General features: G+C 39.3%; 1 protein-coding gene across 1 annotated transcript; it reads right to left on the bottom strand.

Annotated features, from left to right (window-relative positions):
• Positions 1 to 662: 662 nt before the first annotated feature.
• SLC40A1 (solute carrier family 40 member 1) lies at positions 663 to 20,531 on the bottom strand. Its single transcript, XM_030579450.1, has 8 exons — positions 20,259 to 20,531; positions 19,095 to 19,162; positions 11,472 to 11,631; positions 10,485 to 10,600; positions 9,937 to 10,063; positions 6,987 to 7,232; positions 4,438 to 5,097; positions 663 to 3,125 (listed from the first exon to the last, which is right to left on the bottom strand). Exons 1-8 carry the CDS (start codon positions 20,299 to 20,301, stop codon positions 2,806 to 2,808), a joined length of 1,740 nt encoding a protein of 579 aa, XP_030435310.1. The 5' UTR covers positions 20,302 to 20,531; the 3' UTR covers positions 663 to 2,805.
• Positions 20,532 to 20,572: the final 41 nt, after the last annotated feature.

Raw genomic sequence — 20,572 nt, 5'->3', positions numbered from 1 at the left:
TATTAGTCTAAAATGTGGCAGACTTTGGCTCATCAAATACATCCACCTATATACAGAATAAAACCAAATAGAACTAAAGCTGCTCATCCAGATTTATTCACAAGCTTTATTAAGGAGATTAATATATCAACTACTATATCCTACATAAAAATAAGAATAGCAATATTGGTTTTACTATGCACATTAAGAGATTCCCCCCTCCTAATTTGTGCATGTTTAAAAAAAGAGATGACAGGCTTCTTCCTAAAGTGCCTACTCAACAAAACTTGCATAAAGACAGACTACTTCAGGGCCCACATACACATATTTAAACAGTACATTTGTCTCCTGACATGTTTAGGCTAGATCCAAAGCATTCTTGTCTATGAAATAATGGGAGTAAGAAGGGTTCTTTAGGATTATCTCTTGGCATCTAGTTGCGCACTGCTTGCCTATCTTAAACTCTCATTCAAATCAGTCGGAGTTTGGTGTGTGCAAAACATATCAGGCCCCCTAACGATACAAAGTAAAGTTCTTAACAAAATGTATGGAGTAGCATTTTAGGCCACAAGTATTCCCACTGACTAATGAGCAAACTAGTAGAGCAAGTAATCTTTATTCACATTCAACATTAGAATGTAGCCTCAACTGAGATTACAGATAATCAGAAATAAGAAGACACATTTAGCAATTCAGAGATCTAAGTTTTATTGTTTAGCCCACTGCCCCAAGTGGACATTCATCTTTAGTATAAATCCATTGTCTTCAATATCAAACATTATAAGTATCCATTCTATAAAACATGATTAGACAGTCCACACAAACAAGATCTGATTTAATTTCTTGCCTGACAAAGTTCTGTTGATGGCAAAACAACTCCTGAAGGAAATTTATGCCCCAGGATTGAGCCACTGATTGTTAATTTTTTTTTTAAATAAATGTGACTTTCATTACAGTGCAAAACCAGATTCTTTGTTGGAAAGTAGGAACAATTATAAATCTAATGAAAGAGTCCCTGAGTGCCATTCAGTAAAGAATCAATGATTAATGTTGATCCTTTATAGGAAGAAAAAAAAGGGGGGGGGATTGTTGTTACAAGCACTTACTGAATTTTGAGGGCTGCTACTTCATTTAAAGTTGAGATTTGATATGGGATCCTCATGCATTCACTTCAGATTTTTTCAGAAAAATATTGGTCAGAAACAAATACTAAATTGTTTACATTCTATTTAAAATAGAAATACAAGTTATCACAATTCTGAGGAAAGTGACCCAGATTCAGCCATGGTGTAAACACCAATAGTTTCAATGGAGTTGTGCCTGCTTACATCAAGGTTGAAGTTGGCCAACACATAAGGCTTTTTGAAAAAGACAGTACAAAAAAGTGAAAAAAGTTATATTTTTTCAAACATTTTACAAAGACTTCTTAATATTGTTTTAAAAAAGTCATACCATAGGAAACTTTGAATACTAAAGCAACATTACTGCAGTTGCCACAAAAGTGCATAAATGGTTAATATAAAAGCTGTCCATAACTGCACATTGAAAAATGACTCCTTTAAGAAAAAAGGTCACTCTCCACTCTTCTCCCCAAAATTGCTTTAAAAGGGCCAAACGGTCACAGCTTGTTTTTGTTTTACAGATGTTTAAAAATACAAGTTTCTAGTAATTTAAAAGTGTATGATGTTTTACAAGAGAATTTAAAAAGATGTATCAATGTTCATAAAATATTTTAAAATTGTCCTTTATGTTTAGTTTAGCCTGGATTAGTAATTTTCTAATACACCAGGCTGATGTTGGGGTTTCTTAAAGCAATGGCATTAGATTAAAATGAAACTCAAGCTGCTCACATTCTGATAATTTTCAGAAAGGTAACCAGTAGATTTAGCCCTTAGCCTATCTTTCTATATCCAAACTCATGACCCTTTATATTATCTGCTCTGTCAAACCTTCTTTAGCACATTTGGTGTGCTTTAATAGAAAAAGCTTTGCTTTACAATACTACATTACATTTATAGCTTTGGCTTACTTGGTTATATTGTACTTAATTTTATGAAGTGCTACATACACGTAATACAATATTTTGAACTTATACATACTATAGAATAGTATAAGCTAAACCTACAAAGGTGTTTCTCTAAAGTTAATCAAAACCAGACAAAGGCAAAGAGATATTTTAGGCAAATGTCAGATTTTACACAAACATCAGAACTTTAAAATAAAATTAAAATACACAGTACTCGCAACTTGTTTGTTAGTATAACATTTCAGCCAGTTTAGAAAAAGAATCCAGTTCTCTTAACTGGAGCAGCATATAGGCAGAAACCACAACATTTATGTAAAAGGGAAAAACCAACAAAAAGATAAAACAATTTTTACTCAAGCTAACAAACATGAACTATATTGCTCAATGGGCAAATAATTGCTCTAAAGTCAGGTGAGGACTACACATGTACGTCAGCTAAAGAGTACTGTATGTATTTATGCCAGTGAGGCCATAGGCTTCATCATGGTTAAAATGGAAGAAATTAAAAATTACAATTATGATAAAATAATTGTTGCATTCCTACACTACATATTTTGGTGATTCAGTTTAAACCTTCAACTTAGCATCAGAGTAATTTCCTTGTAACCCAAACTTGAAACATATGGATGAATTTGGCCAAGTTTCTTATCTGGTTTGGAGGTCTCCCTTGAAGCGAGTGTACTATGACTGTGTTAGACTATAGAGAAACACCTTACTTTGCCCTTTATGGCTACTTTGAAGCATCTAACTGCATACTTGAATTATAATTAAACAGGGAGTGGCAATAGTTTGAGACTCCCCTAAACAGCGGATGTATTACTAGGTGGTGAATCGTTAGAAACGGCTTTGGATTTAAGACCACAGCAAGCAAAGAGCTGATTCCCCAAGGTTTTTTGGGCAAATCGGAAGTACATTATGTGGCCCATTGCAACAAAGGACACAGAAATAAGCACCAGTAAGCCGAAAGCTTCAGGGTTGGGCGCCAGGATGACCATGATGAAATGCAGCAGATCAAGAAGGTAATTCATGGAGTTCTGGACACCGTTTATAATGCCTCTTTCAGACTCTATCACATTTTCTTGGAGCAACTGTGTGACAGTCAAATCAAAGGACCAGAGGCCTATGGGAAAAAACAAAAGCCAAAAAGAAAAACCTTAATTTATATCAAAGGTCAGATTTTTTCAAAGGGTCTCATTCTACAGTTATTTCTTTACCAATCCAATCTTCATCATAATAAGCATTGATTTGAAGACAAACATCTGGGTCAAGTTGTGCTCTCATCTGACTTGATGAGATTTCCCACCAGTGTAACTAAGGGCAGAATTTGGCCCTTTGCTGCTATGTCTTATAGAGAGAACTGGTGCAACACTGAATCAAGTATGCCTGTCAAACAATGCTTTGTATAACAATCCTTTCCTTAAGGAGAGAATGGAAAAACTCTAGGATTGTGAGAAAAAGATCTGGATTAGCTGACACCCACACTAAAACTGAGTAAGGTAAATATTGAAACATTTAAATTCCTTTAACTAGTTTAAATTCCCCATGTGCAAAAGAGAAAATGTACAGATACAGCAAGATTAACTTTTTTCCAAAGTAAAATTAAAGAAATTTAGAGCACATCATGTAGACTATAACCAAAGTCTACTTATTGTTTAAAAGAATTTTTCATTCCAGTTGTCATCTCCATTTAAGGTTTGTGCCTGTAATAAATAATAGTTCTGTCCTGTGGAGAGATTAATGTGTTTGGTGAGGGGGCGGAGGGGGGGAAGAGAGAAGTGCATGTTTTCAACTGTAAACACTGCAGGAAAATTTGATTTCAAGGAGAAACTCAATGTAGTAGCTCCTGTGCCTGATTAATCTGTTTAATTATTATTTAAGTTTTCTTTGAGGGTAACACTAAATGCATGCAAGCCAAGTATTTTCTCCTCCCAAGAGGACTAAAGTATAGAGAAGCCGTAAGAGCCGTACTATAAAATGATAGTTATACGTTGTTTCATTCATGCAATTAAATTGTTCTGCTCTTTGATTCTGTTGAGATGTTAATACTAGGCCATCTAGCAAATCCTCAAAGCTTAATTAGATGTTATCAAATATATAGCAATTTTAATTAAACATCTGCAAATACTTAACTCCATCTCATGAGAGAGTATACTACATATGTTTACAAAGGGTACTGAGTAAAGAAAATTACGACTTAAGGCATTGTGCAATATTATACACAAGAAACTAGGTGCTATGGTAACTACATAGGCAAGACTACGGCAATATTGAATACCACAAGTTTTAGACTTGTTATGACTAAGAGTAATGCAGTTAATCTTGGGTTCTTTATTAAAATCTGAGTTTAACAAAAAGGATCTACAACTAATAAAGCTCTGATAGAATTAAAAATAAGCACTGATTAGAGATTTTAATAGACAGACATTACTTACCAACTCTAGCAGCAATGACTCCTGCAAACAGAAGACTAACAGAGATTAAAGGCACAGAGTCAGAACTCATCTCTAGGTCTCTGTTAACTGAGCTAGACCTGTTTAACCAGTTGTGCATTCCAGTTGTAAGGGGTATTTCAGACATATCAGCTGGAAGTGCAGTAGGCAATGGTTGTCCTTCCATTAACCTGGTATGGATGTCAGCAAATGGGGAAACAGTCAAATCCAAAGGACTTCCAGGCATGAACACAGAAATCACACATAAGACCAAGCAGGCAATCTGGGCTATTCCAGAGATGAAGCCTGTGCGAACTAGGCCACATTTGCGACGGAGCCAGGTAAAGGCTACTGTTCCCATGATTCCAGTTATGGCCGAGGCCCCCATCAGAAGGCTTAGCACAGAACCACTCAAACCCTGAGTGTATGCATAACCTGTAGTAATACAATCAAAGCCCAGAACGGTCATGTAGAGGAATGCGAGACCCAGGCCTGCAAGAAATACAGGTTGGTTGTAGTATGCAACCCATCCATCACGAAATGTGATGAAAGGTTCAGCAATCCGGCCACTACAGCTGATTTCCTTCTCCTGATGGGGCTCAAAGACTGCTACATCTTTCTCACCAATTAACTGGACTCCTTCAGTGGGCTTCAATTCGCTATCTGTAAAACAGAAACATAACTATTAAGTGCTTTCCTGCAAAAGAACTATAGGAGTATAGCTCATTATGTTGTATGTATTTAATGAATGTTCTTCCTTTCTAGGGAGGTGTGTCATTTTAAATATATTCTGGTTAATTATGTTACAAAAACAGCTTTGTTCAAGTTATTATATTTCACATTCTACCCATGCCCTTAAATCCAGAAAGGAATAGGGGAACCAAAAATATAAAGCTAATTTCCATTGATTTAAAAAGCAGCTTGTTGTGTCACATTGGTGAAGAGAGTAGCCTACTCTCTCCTCACACTAGGTTTCTTGTGAAATGTGAACACTAAGCAATGGCTTGTGCGAAATAATTTGCTTAATGACGACACAACTAGGTACACATATAGGGCTTTTAGCGTTCAAAGCACTGTACCAACAATTAAAAATGTTCAATGTCCCATGGGGTAGGTAAAGAAATGTTATTCCCCATGTTATTGGTGGGTAAAACCAACATAGAGAAGTTAAGTGACTTGCTGAAGGCTACTTATGGAGTCTGTGTGATAGCTGGGATTTTAATACAGACATTCTTGATTTCCAATCCTAGACACACTCACACCATGCCAGGTTCTCATTTTGTTGCAAATCTAAAGCCAGGAGAGTTGGCAAAGGTTGAAAAAGCCTTTCAGCTAGAGTGGAAGCCATCTGACACTTTGTGGCTGGCTGAACTTTAGTATGTGTTCTGGAGTTTATTTGATCATAAAGCTTTGCACAAATCCCTGCAAACTGGAAGGCCTCTGTGAGGCATATTTACAGCCCTAACAAGTCTAGTTTTAAACCAAGTCAAAATAGTGGGGAATGAGTCAGGTTTTCCAAACACTGCCAGTTGCTAAGTTTGTCCTTAGTCTTAAGGAGCTCAAAGAAGACCCATTCAGAGCTCCAATGAGCTGCACTCACCTTTTAACCTCTTCACTTCACCCCATCAACCTGTGTTGTCACCAACCTCTTGGCATAGGAGAGGTGACAAGGTCTGTTTTTGGAGCACTTCACCGCTGCTCCAGTATTAACCCCAAGGCACTCTCCTCCACAGAGGCTCAATGTGCTTTCTCAGGAGTCCCATGCACTGCTGACTGGGGAGAAAAGCACTCAGGGAATGTTACTCTCTGAGATCTCCTAAACTGTAGTGTGTGGTTCTAGCAGTAGACTGCTAAGATGGCCTCATCCTTCACTTTTTTTTTTTTTTTTTTAAACTTTAACATTAGATTATAAATCATCCTAGAATTTACAAATAATGTATTTCTTCTTACAATGGCCCCACCCATATGTCCCCCAGGAACTACTCTGGTCCCTTCTTAAGAACCCTAATCAAACCTTAAGTCTTCGAAAGGACAAGTCCTCATTTAGTGGTACCTCACATTTAGAGTATCTTTTTCCAGCTATTTCAACAAATTCCATATCCTTGGTGGGTGTTTGGAAGCTCTGTTTTTCCTAGGTGCTTTGAGTGGTATTTCCCTGATAGACATCTCTCTCTTTTTCAAAGGGAAAAATATTCTTTAGACTCCATATTCCAACATCTTCCACATTTTTGATCATTCTATAATTAAAACTGGCTAGTTTAATAAACCAATTCAAGGAGAGAGAATGATCCAAAATGTCCATTTTTTGGCTGCTGTTTATGGGGTATTCCAGCCATCTGCAACCTCAAATATTGTTACTCAAAACTAAGTTCATTGGTAATGACACCTGACACTAAAACAAGTTGCTCTTAACAGTAAAGAATAAAATCCTGAAAAGTATCATTAAGCAAAAACACTAAAATGGTCTGAGAATAAAATGGAAAATGAATGGTTTCCAGTTTTGGTACTATTCATGTAGTGTATCTAATCAATTTTAAATATATCATTGATACCTTTCTGTACATTCAGTTGTTTCAGCTCTGATTCCTCAATTTTTGAAGTAGCTTTGAGAGCTAGAGCAGGGGTTTTCTGGTATACTTTCCAGAGCAGCAGATATTCCAAACACATAGACAACAGGTTCCAGCCAGAAATGAAGCCACAGCCAATCACTGGTGAGCCAAAGGTCATTATTTGGCCAACTGCCATGGGGGCTAAGATATTGGTCAGCTGGTCAATTCTTCGTATTGTGGCATTCATATCTATAATATACAATTTGATAAGCAAAATATTAATGAAAACTTACAGCGGAAGTATTCATTTTAATCTTCTATTACACATACATGAGCCAAATCCCAGTCCCTACAAAAACCAATAGCAAAGCTCCTATTGACTTCATTGGGACCAGGATTTAGCCCTTATGTATAATACATCTGTCTCTGATGAAAATTAGTTTAATTGTATTGGGCTAATCAAACTAAACTCCCACTGCGGTCACAGAGTTTTGTCAGAGATGTTCATGATTGGGCATACTGGGATTAAAGTAAGTGGGATGAAAAATCATCATATGGTCTTCAGAATAATCATCAAAAATCACCATGTACTCCTGGCCCGATTTTGAAGCAACTCTCCTGAAATTAGTGGGTGCACCAAATACAGGATGGGTCATGACCTATGAAAATTTTTTTTCTGTAATGGATGACAGAAGTTTCTTAAACTATCTGTACAATACTGAAACATGTATTTCTTGGCTCTCTCAATTCACCTCTCTCCAATTACAAATGACCATATAAATACCCATTTCGATAGCAACAGACCTTTGATATGAGTAAGTTTCCTTACTGAGGCATGCAGTGATCATCAATCATTCTTCAATTTCAGAGAGCAAAGTTCTCTCCCTTCTGTTCCACTCTTGCACATTTAGATGCAGTCCTCTTGGGTTTAGGCATTAATATATAGTTCATGGTTCCATTCTAATAATGGGAAGAAGCGTTCTCCCTCCTCCGTCCCCTGACCCCATAAACTTTTGCCTTACTTTCCCCACCAAGTTGCTGTGCATATAGCAATGACTAATCTTTATTTGCAATGAACTGGTGCCATTAGGAATAACTTTATAACTAAAAGCTCTGGAAGAGGCTTCCATCTTTAACTAAGGAGGCAGTGGAATCCCTGTCAATGGAAGCTTTTAAGAACAGGTTGGACAAACCTGTCGGGGATGGTCTAGATTGAACTTTGTCCTGCCTCAGTGAAGGGGGCTAGACTTGATGACCTCTCAAGGTCCCTTTCAGCCCTACATTTCTGATTGTTCTGTGGCCAACAGAAGTCACTGCATGCTCAGCTCTCTCCACCCCTCTCAACAGGGCCCACACATGTAGGTGCTTACATACAGATAAGAGCCTAATTTTAGAGTCCTATCTTGGAAAATCTTGACCTAAGATTTCTGTAAAAACGTGAACCAAGGGTAAACCAATATATTGAGGTTTTCCCAAGTCTGCAGACAGCCTGAAATTGCTTGTTCCTTTCAAGGAATTAACTCTGAAATCTAATGATAAATTAAGTGTCAGTATTAATAACCAATTCACTGCTGATCAGAGCACACAAGACAGAGGTGTCTTCACACATGAAGACCTGCCCGATCTACTGAGAGAGAGAGGGGGGAGATTGTTTCAGCAAGGAGCTTGGGAAAGTAGTATTCCTCCCCACCCCAAATGAGTTAGAAGGGAAGCCATATGGGAATCAAGATGGAGAGAACCATCTGGGATAAGTGAGGAGAGAACACAATAGCTTTTATTTGCCTGTTCTGCTAAATTACATAACTGTGTGTGCCTCTTTGTGAAAAGAGTATGAACAGAAATGTGTTCTTTTGGCCTTTGGTTATTCTGCATATTTCACAATGAAGGTAAATATTTTACCGATGTTCCTTACAATATAATCTTTGTTCTGTTTTAGATACTATTATAACTAATTAAAAATAAAAGAAAACCACAGACACAAAACCCTCCTTGGGAGAAGCCTATAAAATTGGAACAGGTTTTCTGTGTGAGGTATTCATTTGAAACAGAGTTGCAAGGAGGAATGTGCTGGAACTGACTGCCTCATTTCTGAGGCACTTGTACAGAACACAAATGGTCATATGATGCTGCATTAATCTGTCAGAATTGAGGAAGGACAAAAAAAGGCTATACTGTCTCTATTACATCACATCTATTATATGATGGTTCTCCCCAGGGGTGACATGCACCTCTTCTTGTGTGAGGAAACAGAGAAGGGATGTGATTTGTCTGTATACAGACAAGAAAGATTATTGAGAACCATTAACATTAAGGCTCTGCAAGGGAACTTCCAACAACTTTTGTGTGCTTGAAGAAACTTAGAAGAAATTAAGACACTACTGCTCTACAGAAGGTAATTGCTAAGAAACTACTGCAAGGTCAAAATAGGGGATTAAGAGGGAGTTTGTAATTTGAGAAATTAAAATTATATATCAGAAAAGGTTACAAATTGTGCACTCTCTTTGCCTAATAAGAAGGTTACTCTTTCTAATGTGCTCTGGATACGGGATTCCCTTGGTAATAAATGTTGATAAATCTTAATAGTAAATGCATTGACTAACAGGATATGATTGAATATTAAACACTAAACACAGATGATTTGATGAAATTATATATTTGGTTTGCAGAAATAAAACTGATCTCCCTCAATAGTGTTAGAGTTGGATTAAAACTAGAATTAGATAGTTTTATGGCTAGGTAACTATGTTGTAATCAGAGTTTTACAACAGTCATTTCTAATCTCTGTAAATATAGTGAGGAATATGGTAGGGGGAAAGCTGCCCTTTTAAACTGTTGTTCTCTCACAGCTCCTGGAACATAGAAGAATGTGCTGACTTCAGGGTAAAACTGCAGTCTGTTAAAAATCAAGCCCACATGTTAGACACTTTTAGATAGTAGAAATAATGTATTTCACCTGCCAATTTGCTTCTGTCTTCACCTGCAACCACAACAATCCAGTCTCTCTGAATTGTGATTGTTGTGGCAGTGCTGGCCAAATTCGCAATATTTGCTATTGTGATAACCAGGATATAGCACATGGTCTGGAGGAAAGGAAAGAAGTGTTAAACATGAGTAAAATGATGGACCAAGTTAATGACTAAAGAGACACCATGACTTTTTCTTGGACAGCCACAATTATAGCTCTGTATTTCAAACCATTTCACATAAATGTTATTTTTCAGACAGTACAATGATATGAACATTTAAAAAAAAATTTTATTAACAAAGAGGTATGTTCCCTGTGCCCTTTTGCAACAAAGCTAAAAACAGTAAGTAGGATTTAATGGCCTGATCCTGCATCATTGAAGCCAATGGCAAAACCTCCATTGACGTCCATGAATGCAGGAAGAGACTCACTGGGCAGATCCTCAGTTGTAAGAGCTGTATTGGAGTCAAACTAACTACTGGTAGTTACTTTCCTTTATTAGTGACATGTAAGGAGTCTTAAATTTGAGCACTTACAAGAAGCCATCCAGAGTATAAGGTCAAAAGTTGGGTTTTAAACAAGAAGACAATCATCAGGATGATACCACACAGGATGACAGATGCATTCTGTACAACCAAGGAAGTCTGAGCCACTGTTTCAGATAAAAAAAAAAGTTTATAGAATCTATGGATATTCCCCCATCTTCATCTTTAGAATTATTTTTTTCCTATGAAAGCTATATTCAAGTCCTTCTCCTGCCCCCCACCCCATTTTCTCTTTTAAAAATTAAGTTATTTACAAGGTAAACTGTTTAGTGTTCAGAGATCTCATCTTAACTTTGAATCAACCACCATCTTACACTCTACACACAGAATCAAATTCATTCTTCATGTAGTTCCACTGACCTAATAGTGTAATACAATAAGAGAAAAGTAGGCATTTTCCTCCATTCACCAGGACTTCAAAACAAACACTGTTTTTAAAAAAAAACAAGTGCTATTGTGTAAATATTTTAAAATTAATTTTACAGAACAGATTTTCAATTAACTACATAATATGTACTCTTCAGTCACCTCAACAGTCAAGAGTAACAAATTACAAATGCAATTATAATACTGTGTGGAATATTTGTAGACAGACAGAATCAGCAAGGAAGTGTTAAATTATGTTGTTAGATTACTGGATTCCAGAAAACTGATTCTGCAATCCTTATTCAGGCTAAATTCACATGGACTTCACCTTCTCTCTCTAGCGACAATTAGAGTTTTGTATGAGTAAGGAATAGATCAGAGCCTAAAATTGGTGTTCTCTTATCTTTGAGATTATCCACATTGAAGTATTTAGTCCATTGTTATTCTGAAATAATATTTCTAGATGTTAGTAAATTAAGCCTGGTTTTCATATTTAACCAGAGGATCTTTCTAGCATGCCATTATGCGGACAGCTGCTTTAGATGGCTTCCTCTTCTGACTCTGATCTGAGTCACCCCATAATAGGTAATAGCCTCCACTAAGGTTGCTAACCTTTAAGCCTTGAGTTCTTGTCCACCCAATCTCCGATAATGGCTCCCAAAAGGAGAACTGATCCTGCCACAACCAGTCCATAGACAGCAGTCAAGAGTAGGCTGTTTCCATAAAGTTCAACCAGAAAGACAGACACTGCAAAGTGCCACATCCGATCTCCCTTTAATAAGAAAAAAGTTGATATCAGTATTTGCATTTTGCTAGATGGTAGCTGATTTCCATGTTTTAATAGCTCCACAAAGAATACCTATGCTAACATGGCATTAAACAACTTGGTTACCTCCTTCCCACCCATCCCTCCCGCTCCTAATATAAGCCCTTTCTGCCATTCTGTGCATGGAGCACCCTCCCATGTCAATGGGAGCTTAGGTCCAGATCAATACTATTACTGGTCCCAATTAATGTTGGTTATCCTCAGTACATCATAGTACCAAAGGCTTTCTATGGTAATATTATGAGCCAAAATTCTGTCCTCAGCTGCAACCAACGAGCCTGAGTAAGGACTAAGTTTCATGAAGATTCTTCATCACAGAAGCTTATCATCATCAGTGCTCTTTTAGCAAATATAACTTTGTCCATGTGAAACGAAAGTTTCAAAGGGTGGAACTAAGCAACTGTCATCTATTCTAGCTGTTCAGGTTTAAAGTAACATTGCCAACTTTAATCAGCACTTCTGTCTGAATACATTTCACCTACAAAAATACCTTCCAAGACAACTGTTAACTGAGAGAGCAAAGAATAAGTTGATTTCCTAGGTAATCCGTTTTACCATTTCTGTTGTACTGTTTCCCCTGTAGACGGGGAGTCTGGCATTTGTATGGAGCTTCTACTTAGGAAAATGTGATTGGAAAACCACAAGTTAGTCGGGAAATGGGTGGTAGGTGTTGAATATGAAACCAGATTTTAAAAACTGACTAGATTTCAAGTTAAGCATCCTTAAGTTTCCAACAGAAGAGTGGTATTTAGAAATAATTTATCCTTCCTGTATTGTAGTACCAAAACTTGTCATAGCAATTGCAATAGTTTAAGTGTTAAAGATATTCAAGGATATAGTATAAAGGCAGCCAGTCTTAAATTTTATTCAAAACAAGTTTCCATTATTGTGATTTACTAACAATGCTGGGCAATACGCATATATCCACAGCTGGCCATTGAATATTTTATTTTCCCTTTATTCAGGCCACATAATTTAGGTCATTAGCTCATTTTACTTAGAAGTATATTGCAACAACTGCATTACAGAAGTTGTAGTGTACTACTGCAGATATAATTTGGTTAAGGAGAGTCCCTAATGGTAATCTATCATAGAATATATATTCTTCGGTTATCAGCCTCTTTTGAAAGGCTCAGTAATCATTTTCTGCACAGTACAGAGGACTTTGAAATGCACAGTGTTCCAAGTTTGTTTAAAAAAATGTTTTGTTTTGTTTTTGCAAGACCAGAAACTGAGTAATCTAACAAATTGAACAAGATGGCAATAAAAGAAAAGGCCTCTGAAGTGTCACTCAGTTTGGGATCAAATTAATTGTTGCTGAAAGTCCAGGGAGTAGCAGCAGTATACCCCAGTGATGAATTTGGCTTTTGGGATTTGTTAGAATACATGAACTGAGGCTCTTCTGGAGATGAGTTGCGCCAAACACTCACAAATTTAAAAGCTATCATTTATGCAAGTGCCTGTGATAGCTGTCAGAAGCAGGGCCACAGATATTTGAGGCTCAAGACAAAATCTGAAACTGAGGGCCCTGTGGAGGTGGGGTAGACTTACTTGCTCTCCAACCCTACATTCACCTTGCAATGGCAGATGTCCTGGGGATCTGGGCCCACTCACTCCTGGCATTGTGATCTTTTGCCCAGAATCACACCACCACTCAAGTTTGGTCTTGCTACCCCCACCGTAATGGAGATGCAGCAGGGTCAACATAAGCAGTGATGCGACTCTATACACCAGATCACAAAACCATTCACTCAAATTCCACAGGCTTGGGACCTCTCAGACAGGCAGACCCCCAATAATTGACTTGATTTCTCCACATATAAGGACAAAAAAATATCCCTCTGTAACATGCTGTGCTTACATTCCTTATTTGGGAAGGGTTGTGTAAAACTATGCATAATTTAATTCTTTCATAAATGGAAGTTAAGTGTCTTTCTGAATCAAGAACTCAGTATGATTCAAGCTATAGTACTTCTTATTCAACTTTCACATGTATGTAGGTGGTTACTGAACCCTAAATTCTGGCTATCCTATTATGAAATTAGTGCTTTCTTCTGAACTAAATTTCTACCTGAATGAACAATGATGCAGGCCTGATATACTTCTATTACTGCATCAAAGTTTTAGTTGTTGAAACTGATTAAATAAAAAAGGAGCTTTATGGAACCTCCACCCCCGTCCACATACATCTTTTTAAATATTGAAAATAAGGCACCATGACAGCTATTACTCTCAAGGTAAAATCTTGGCCTCACTGAAGTCAATGCCAAACTGCAATTGACTTAAATGCACTCAAGATTTCTCCCTCAGTATCTGCAGGCCAAGATCTTGCTACTGGAGACTAAGAACCCAAATACATATTAAGTGTAGCCTTCTCTTGGTTCCCTATGCCTGTTCTACATTGTATGAACATGGACATTACTCTTTAGCTTTTATTAATGCAAAAAATTAAAAAGCAGTTTTATCTTGTTTAGATTGTGATTCTGTAGCAGTAGCTTTGAGCAGCATCAGCAGTTTAGGAGTTCATTAACTGGGCATTTTCATCCATTGTGTTCACCCACAGTCCTTTCATGCTACTCCACATTGCCTCAACTTCTCCAAAGCTAGCTGTTTTCAACGGGGGAAGCACACTGGTTTTTGTTTTGGGGTTGTAGTTTTTACTATCAACTTAAAAAAAAAGTCAGAGATCATCAATTAATGGCACAGAACAAGAGGGAATTGAAAATTAAGCAGCACAAACAGAAAGTAACAACCCAGTTATGCATTTTTAAATTACACCCAGGACTCAGGGAATTTTGATAATAAATTTAGCTTTAATACAGGGGTACTGGAACAATTTTTATAGTGGGGGTGCTGAGAGACATTGAACCGAACTGTAAACCCTGTATATAAGGGAAGCCACTTCAAGTCAGGGAGTGCTACAACACCCCCCTACACCTCTAGTTGCAGGACCTATGCCTTACTGAAAAGGCAGAAGCACATAACAGGCTTAATCCTGCTATTCTTGAGATCTTTCTAATCATTCATAACATGGATATTAAACCCTATTTATTTCTGTATGAATGACAATTATCCTAACCATTCCTCTTTTAATGGCAGTTTGATGATTTTAGCACTGTATTACAGTATGACTGTATATAGTTGATAGAATAAGGTTTAAGGCCCTGATCCCAGAAGTATTTAGGTGCCTAACTTCTACTGATTTCAAAATACCTCTGTGGAACTGGGCCTAAGGCACCAGCTCAGTAGAGCACTTAGCTTGTCCTTGACTTCTGCGGTACTTGAGCACATGCTTAAGTGCTTTGTTGAACTGGGGCTTAACAGTCTTATTCAGGCCCTCCTTCAGGTCTCTGAATGGTTGTAGAGCAGTGATTCTCAAACTTTTGTACTGGTGACACCTTTCACATAGCAAGCCTCTGAGCTTGACCCCTCTTATAAATATATAAAAAAGGTATTTTTAATTTAACACCATTATAAATGCTGGAGGCAAAGCAGGGTTTGGGGTGCAGGCTGACAGCTCACAACTCCCCACATAATAATGTCCCAACCCCCTGAGGGGTCCCAACTCCCTGTAGTAGAGATAAGAAACAAGTATGTTTAATCAGTTACAGTTTCTTCCTGTAAGCAGGTGCTTAACATGGAAGCTAATTATGTTTTCCCCAACTAGAGTAAAGGAGGTTTATCTATACAAGATTATGTATTTTGAATACCTATCACTGATATTGCAGAATGAAAACTATACAAAAGCCATCTCAGAGATCTGGGTTGATGTGTTTCCATCTTGAGGGGCAGAGAAAAAAACCAAATAACTTTCCCCTTCTCTCCTCCTCCCGTTCTCTATTATTGAAAGTCTTATTTTAGACTCCAAAGAGGAATTACTGTGGGTTAAACAACTTTTTAGACAAGTACAGGCCTGAATCTTAAAAGTTAGACTAAACTTCTGTTGCTTAAATAGGAGTTTTCCTGATTAAGGACAGCGGATTCAGATCCTCAGTTGAGTTTTTGAAATCAATAAAGGTGTATAGTGTTTAATACTTCTATAAAGCTGACATTTTTCACTCAACTGTTTCCAGTAGTCCAGATTATCCTATATTTGGAGTCAGTCACCCTTATTCACGTTGAATGATACCTTATCTTAATCTGTAAGTTGCCCCTTTGATGGATTTCAGTGGGACCATTCACATAGTAAGGTGCCACTCAATGTTAGCAGAAATAACTAGCAGCACACTGAGCTTGATTCTGCTAAGATGTGCATTTTGTTGACTGAACATACTACTTCTCATAACAGCAGTAGCACCAACGAAGTCTTTGGACTAAAATAATTAATTGCTATATTGTACCCATTTAAACCAAAAGTTGACTGTCTCTCTTCAGGCCTTCTTAGGAGAGACAACTGTGATCCTTTACATTAAAGGAAGTGAAGTATACAACCTTGTACTCCTAGAACAGTGTGCTCAGTGCTGTACAAAGTACATACCAAGCCAGTCTCTGCCTCAGAGATTTTACAAATTAGTACACAGACATAGAAAGACAAGTTACTTTAAAAAAGTGCTTTTACTTGTCTTGATAATTAATACTTGTCATTCACTTGCAAGATACTGGATTAAGATGATATTAAACAATGTAGCATTTCTCAGGCTAGATTTTGCCACTTCGTATGATTTTAATGAACTGAGAGATACATTTAATTCAAATCAATTTCTAGATCTACTTCATTCACCTTGAAGCATTGTAAATTGCTAACAAAGGTTGGTTTCGATACAGGTGAAAGTGTTTCAGTAAACAGGCACTGTGTTACAGGTAAGGATGTTACAGTTTCAGAAAAACAGAGGTTTCTTAAGTACTGATGACTAGGAAATCCATTGTACAACATTCAGTAATTTACACTGGTGAGCAGGTATAAAAACCCCTTCAAATTATAAAGTCAAGGACAAAGAAGTAAAAATATACTTATTAGTAGGGCTCAGTTTTATTGTTATCCTCCACCCACTTTGAGTAGCATTTACTCTCTAACAAACCTTACTAGTTTCAATGACATTCCTCAAGGAGTAAGGTATTATTCAGTGTGCGTGAGGGTAGTGAATCAGGCCCTTAGACAATTGCGAGCACTGCACTTTTATTTATTAGAATATTGCAAATATACTGTACCATACTGCGTGAAGATTACACAGACTTAAGCCTGGTCTACACTACGCGTTTAAACTGAATTTAGCAGTGTTAAACCAATTTAATCCTGCACCCGTCCACACGAGGCCCTTTATATCGTTATAAAGAGCTCTTAAAACCGGTTTCTGTACTCCTCCCTGACGAGAGAAGTAGCGCTGAAATCGATATTGACATGTCTGATTAGGGTTAGTGTGGCCGCAAATCGATGGTATTGGCCTCCGGGCGGTATCCCACAGTGCACCATTGTGACTGCTCTGGAAAGCAATCTGAACTTGGATGCACTGGCCAGGTAGATAGGAAAAGCCCCATAAACTTTTGAATTTCATTTCCTGTTTGCCCAGCGTGGAGCTCTGATCGGCACGGGTGGCCATGCAGTCCCAAATCCAAAAAGAGCTCTAGCATGGACCGTACGGGAGATACTGGATCTGATTGCTGTATGGGGACACAAATTTGTTCTATCACAGCTCCATTACAGAAGACGAAATGACAAAGCATTTGAAAAAATCTCCAGGATATGACAGACAGAGTCCACAGCACAGTACTGTGTGAGAAGCATAACACAAAGCCAAAGAATCAAATGGATGCTCATGGAGGGAGGGAGGGGGGACTGAGGACTTCAGCTATCCCACAGTCCCCGAAAAGCATTTACATTCTTGGCTGAGCTCCCAGTGCCTGAAGGGTCAAAAACATTGTCCGGGATGATTCAGGGTATATCTCGTCAATTTACCCCCCCCTCCCTTCTGTGAAAGAAAAGGGAAAAAATTGTTTCTTGCCATTTTTCAATGTCACCGTATGTCTACTGCATGCTGCTGGTAAACACGGTGCTGCGGCGCTGAACAGCAGCATCCCCTCCCCTTCCTTTCCTGATGGCAGATGGTACAATATGACTGGTATCCATCATCATCATCATCATCATCATCCCGTGAGTGCTCCTGACTGGCCTCAGTGAGGTTGGCTGGGGGCGCCTGGGTAAAAATGGGAATGACTCCCTGTCATTCCTGGCAGATGGTACAAAATGCTGGGTAACCGCCCTCATCATAGCAGCTGGAGGCTGAGCTCCATCAGCTCCCCTCCCCCCCTTTCATGTCTAAAGAAAAGATTCTGTACTCCCTGGACTATCATAGCAGCAGGAGCCTGCCTCCCCCTCACTTTCTCTCACTAAAAAGTCAGTGTTTTGTATTCCTGCATTTTTTATTACTTTATCACACAAATGGGGGGGGACACTGCCACCGTAGCCCAGGAGGGGTGTGGGAGGAGGGAAGTAATGGGTGGGGTTGTTGCAGGGGCACCCCCTAGAATGGCATGCAGCTCATCATTTCCGTGGGATGTCTGGGGCTCTGACCTGGAGCAGCTGTGCTCTCTTGTAGACTTGCCCCATATTCTAGGCAGGACTAACTATTTTTAGACAAAACATAAAGGGAATGACCCGGGGAGTCATTCCCACTTTTGTCCACGCGCCCCCAGCCGACCTCAGCGAGGCCAGCCAGGAGCACCCGTGACAACAGCAGACGGTACAAAATGATTGATAACCATCATCTCATCACCAATTTACAATGGCAGACGGTGCAATACGGATGGCAGCCATCTCTGTTACCTTGCAAAGGCAAATGAATGCTGCTATGTAGCACTGCAGTACCGCCTCTGTCAGCAGCAGCCAGTACACATACGGTGACAGTGACAAAAGGCAAAAAAGGCTCCATGGTTCCCATGCTATGGCATCTGCCAGGGCAATCCAGGGAAAAAGGGTGTGAAATGATTGTTTGCTGTTGCTTTCACAGAGGAAGGATTAAGTGACAACATTTACCCAGAATCACCCATGACACTGTTTTTGCACCATCATGCATTGGGATCTCAACCCAGAACTCCAATGGGCGGGGGAGACTGCAGGAACTATGGGATAGCTACAGGATAGCTATCCACAGTGCAACGCTCCAGAAATTAAACTAGCCTCAGTAGATGGACGCACACCACCAAATTAATGTGCTTAGTGTGGCCGCGTGCACTTGACTTTATACAATCTGTTTTAAAAAACCAGGTTGTGTAAAATCAGAATAATCCCATAGTGTAGACATACCCTTAGTGAGATCTCACCACAGCACTTTGCAATTAAGTCTTTGCCAAAGACCACCTTCTGTATATAAATTATAGCGTGCAGTGCAGAGCAGTCAAAAGCAGATTAAGGAGGTTCCACTGCATGATGTAACACACACACACACACTTTTAAAAAAATGTTTTTAACTTACCCAGGTGGACAGTGCATGTCCAAGATAAAGAAGAAACTTTGCAGATGTAAAATAATTGACACAGGATCCTAAAAATGAAATGAGAGATAAATGCTAAAGATGATTCAGATGCATTTTGCCTATTTGGCATCTTCCTTGGTTGCTACTAAATTGTAGCAATTTTTAACTCAGCAATCTTTACACTGCAAAAGTCTTTTATTGTAAAAATAAGGTAAGATGTTTGCTATACATGTTTTAATTCCACACACTGGAATAGCCACAACATAGCAGTTGTGCAAGAGAGAGAACATTATACTAAAATTAAGAAACACTGAATGTATCTTAACATGTCTTACTAGCTAAATATGCACAAAGTTTTGCAGCATATTTACATTGTGCCACCTGATTGTGCCCCATCCAACTGATCTCACATGCAGTACCAGTGTTTCTCAATGACCAGTCTGCAGACCAGCACCAATCCCTGAGATCTCTCTGACAGAGTTTAGAAAGGCAGCAAGCTGGTCCCTGGTATCAAAAAAGGTTGAAAAACCCTACACTACACCACCAATGGGTGCACCCTTTCCACACAGCACTCTAAACACACACACACACACACACCACACAGATATGTTAGGCTCTGGTTCAACCACAAGTCACTAGACTTGATTCAAGAATTACAGAATGTAATTCTGTGGCCTCTGTTACAGAATCACAGAAAAAGTAGGGCAGGAGCCTGAGCCAGCTCAAGTCCCTGGTGGGTAGGGGGGCCAAAGCCCCAGCCCAAGGGCTTCAGCCTCTGAAGCCTTTGGGCTCTGGTCACAGGCCCCAACAAGTCTAAGCCAGCCCTGGCAACCCCATTAAAATGGGATCCCAACGCGAGTCAGGACCCCAACCCACAGTGTGAGAACCACAGCACTACATGATCAATAGGAACCTTTCTGGCCTTAAAATCTCTGTATTACCTATTGCACAGCCCACTGCAGCTGAACCACACGATGTCATACCCCGTAACCCACACATGTAATGTCACACATCTGAGCGGCATGGGGTGAAGTGCTTGTAAGTGCCACACCCGTGCACACTCGCACTCCTTCCCAGGCAGCGTACCCCGCAAACATGCTGCGTCCCTTCTCTACCAGCCAGCTGCGGGTCAGCAGCCCCCAGGGCGCTCCGCACGATACTGACCACAGCATCCTGCGTCGCTTGTCTGCTCTGCAGCCCGAGTCATGTCCGCTTGCGCCCCGATTCCTGCTCGCGCTGCCAGTCCTGTGCCCCAGCCGCTGCCGAGGAGGGGACGCGCGGGGAGCAGGAGGCGACACGGCTTCTCTGAATGTTTGAATTTCCCAACTTAGCTATCACTGTAGCTGAAGTTGGGAAGCGATAGCCTTATGCGCGGGGGCTGGCGGGGCTGCGCTCCACCGGGAACAGTCCCAGCCCAGCGCCCAGCTCCTGCGGCCGCAGCTACCACCGCCTCGCAGCTCGCCCCCCTTTATAGGCAG

Source organism: Gopherus evgoodei, chromosome 11, assembly GCF_007399415.2.
Source record: "Gopherus evgoodei ecotype Sinaloan lineage chromosome 11, rGopEvg1_v1.p, whole genome shotgun sequence".
Taxonomy (NCBI): Eukaryota; Metazoa; Chordata; order Testudines; family Testudinidae; genus Gopherus; species Gopherus evgoodei.
The sequence above is the reverse complement of the archived record's forward strand: the minus strand, read 5'-3'. Positions and strand labels throughout refer to the sequence as shown.

What these genes read in the sequence shown, in the direction of transcription:
- SLC40A1 (XM_030579450.1), bottom strand. Translation starts at nt 20,301, where the DNA reads ATGACTCGGGCTGCAGAGCAGACAAGCGACGCAGGATGCTGTG. An exon ending in GACATGCACTGTCCACCTGG is followed by an intron (nt 11,632 to 19,094) that starts GTAAGTTAAAAA and finishes TTCTTATTAAAG; the next exon opens with GGAGATCGGATGTGGCACTT. An exon ending in CAAGAACTCAAGGCTTAAAG is followed by an intron (nt 10,601 to 11,471) that starts GTTAGCAACCTT and finishes TATCTGAAACAG; the next exon opens with TGGCTCAGACTTCCTTGGTT.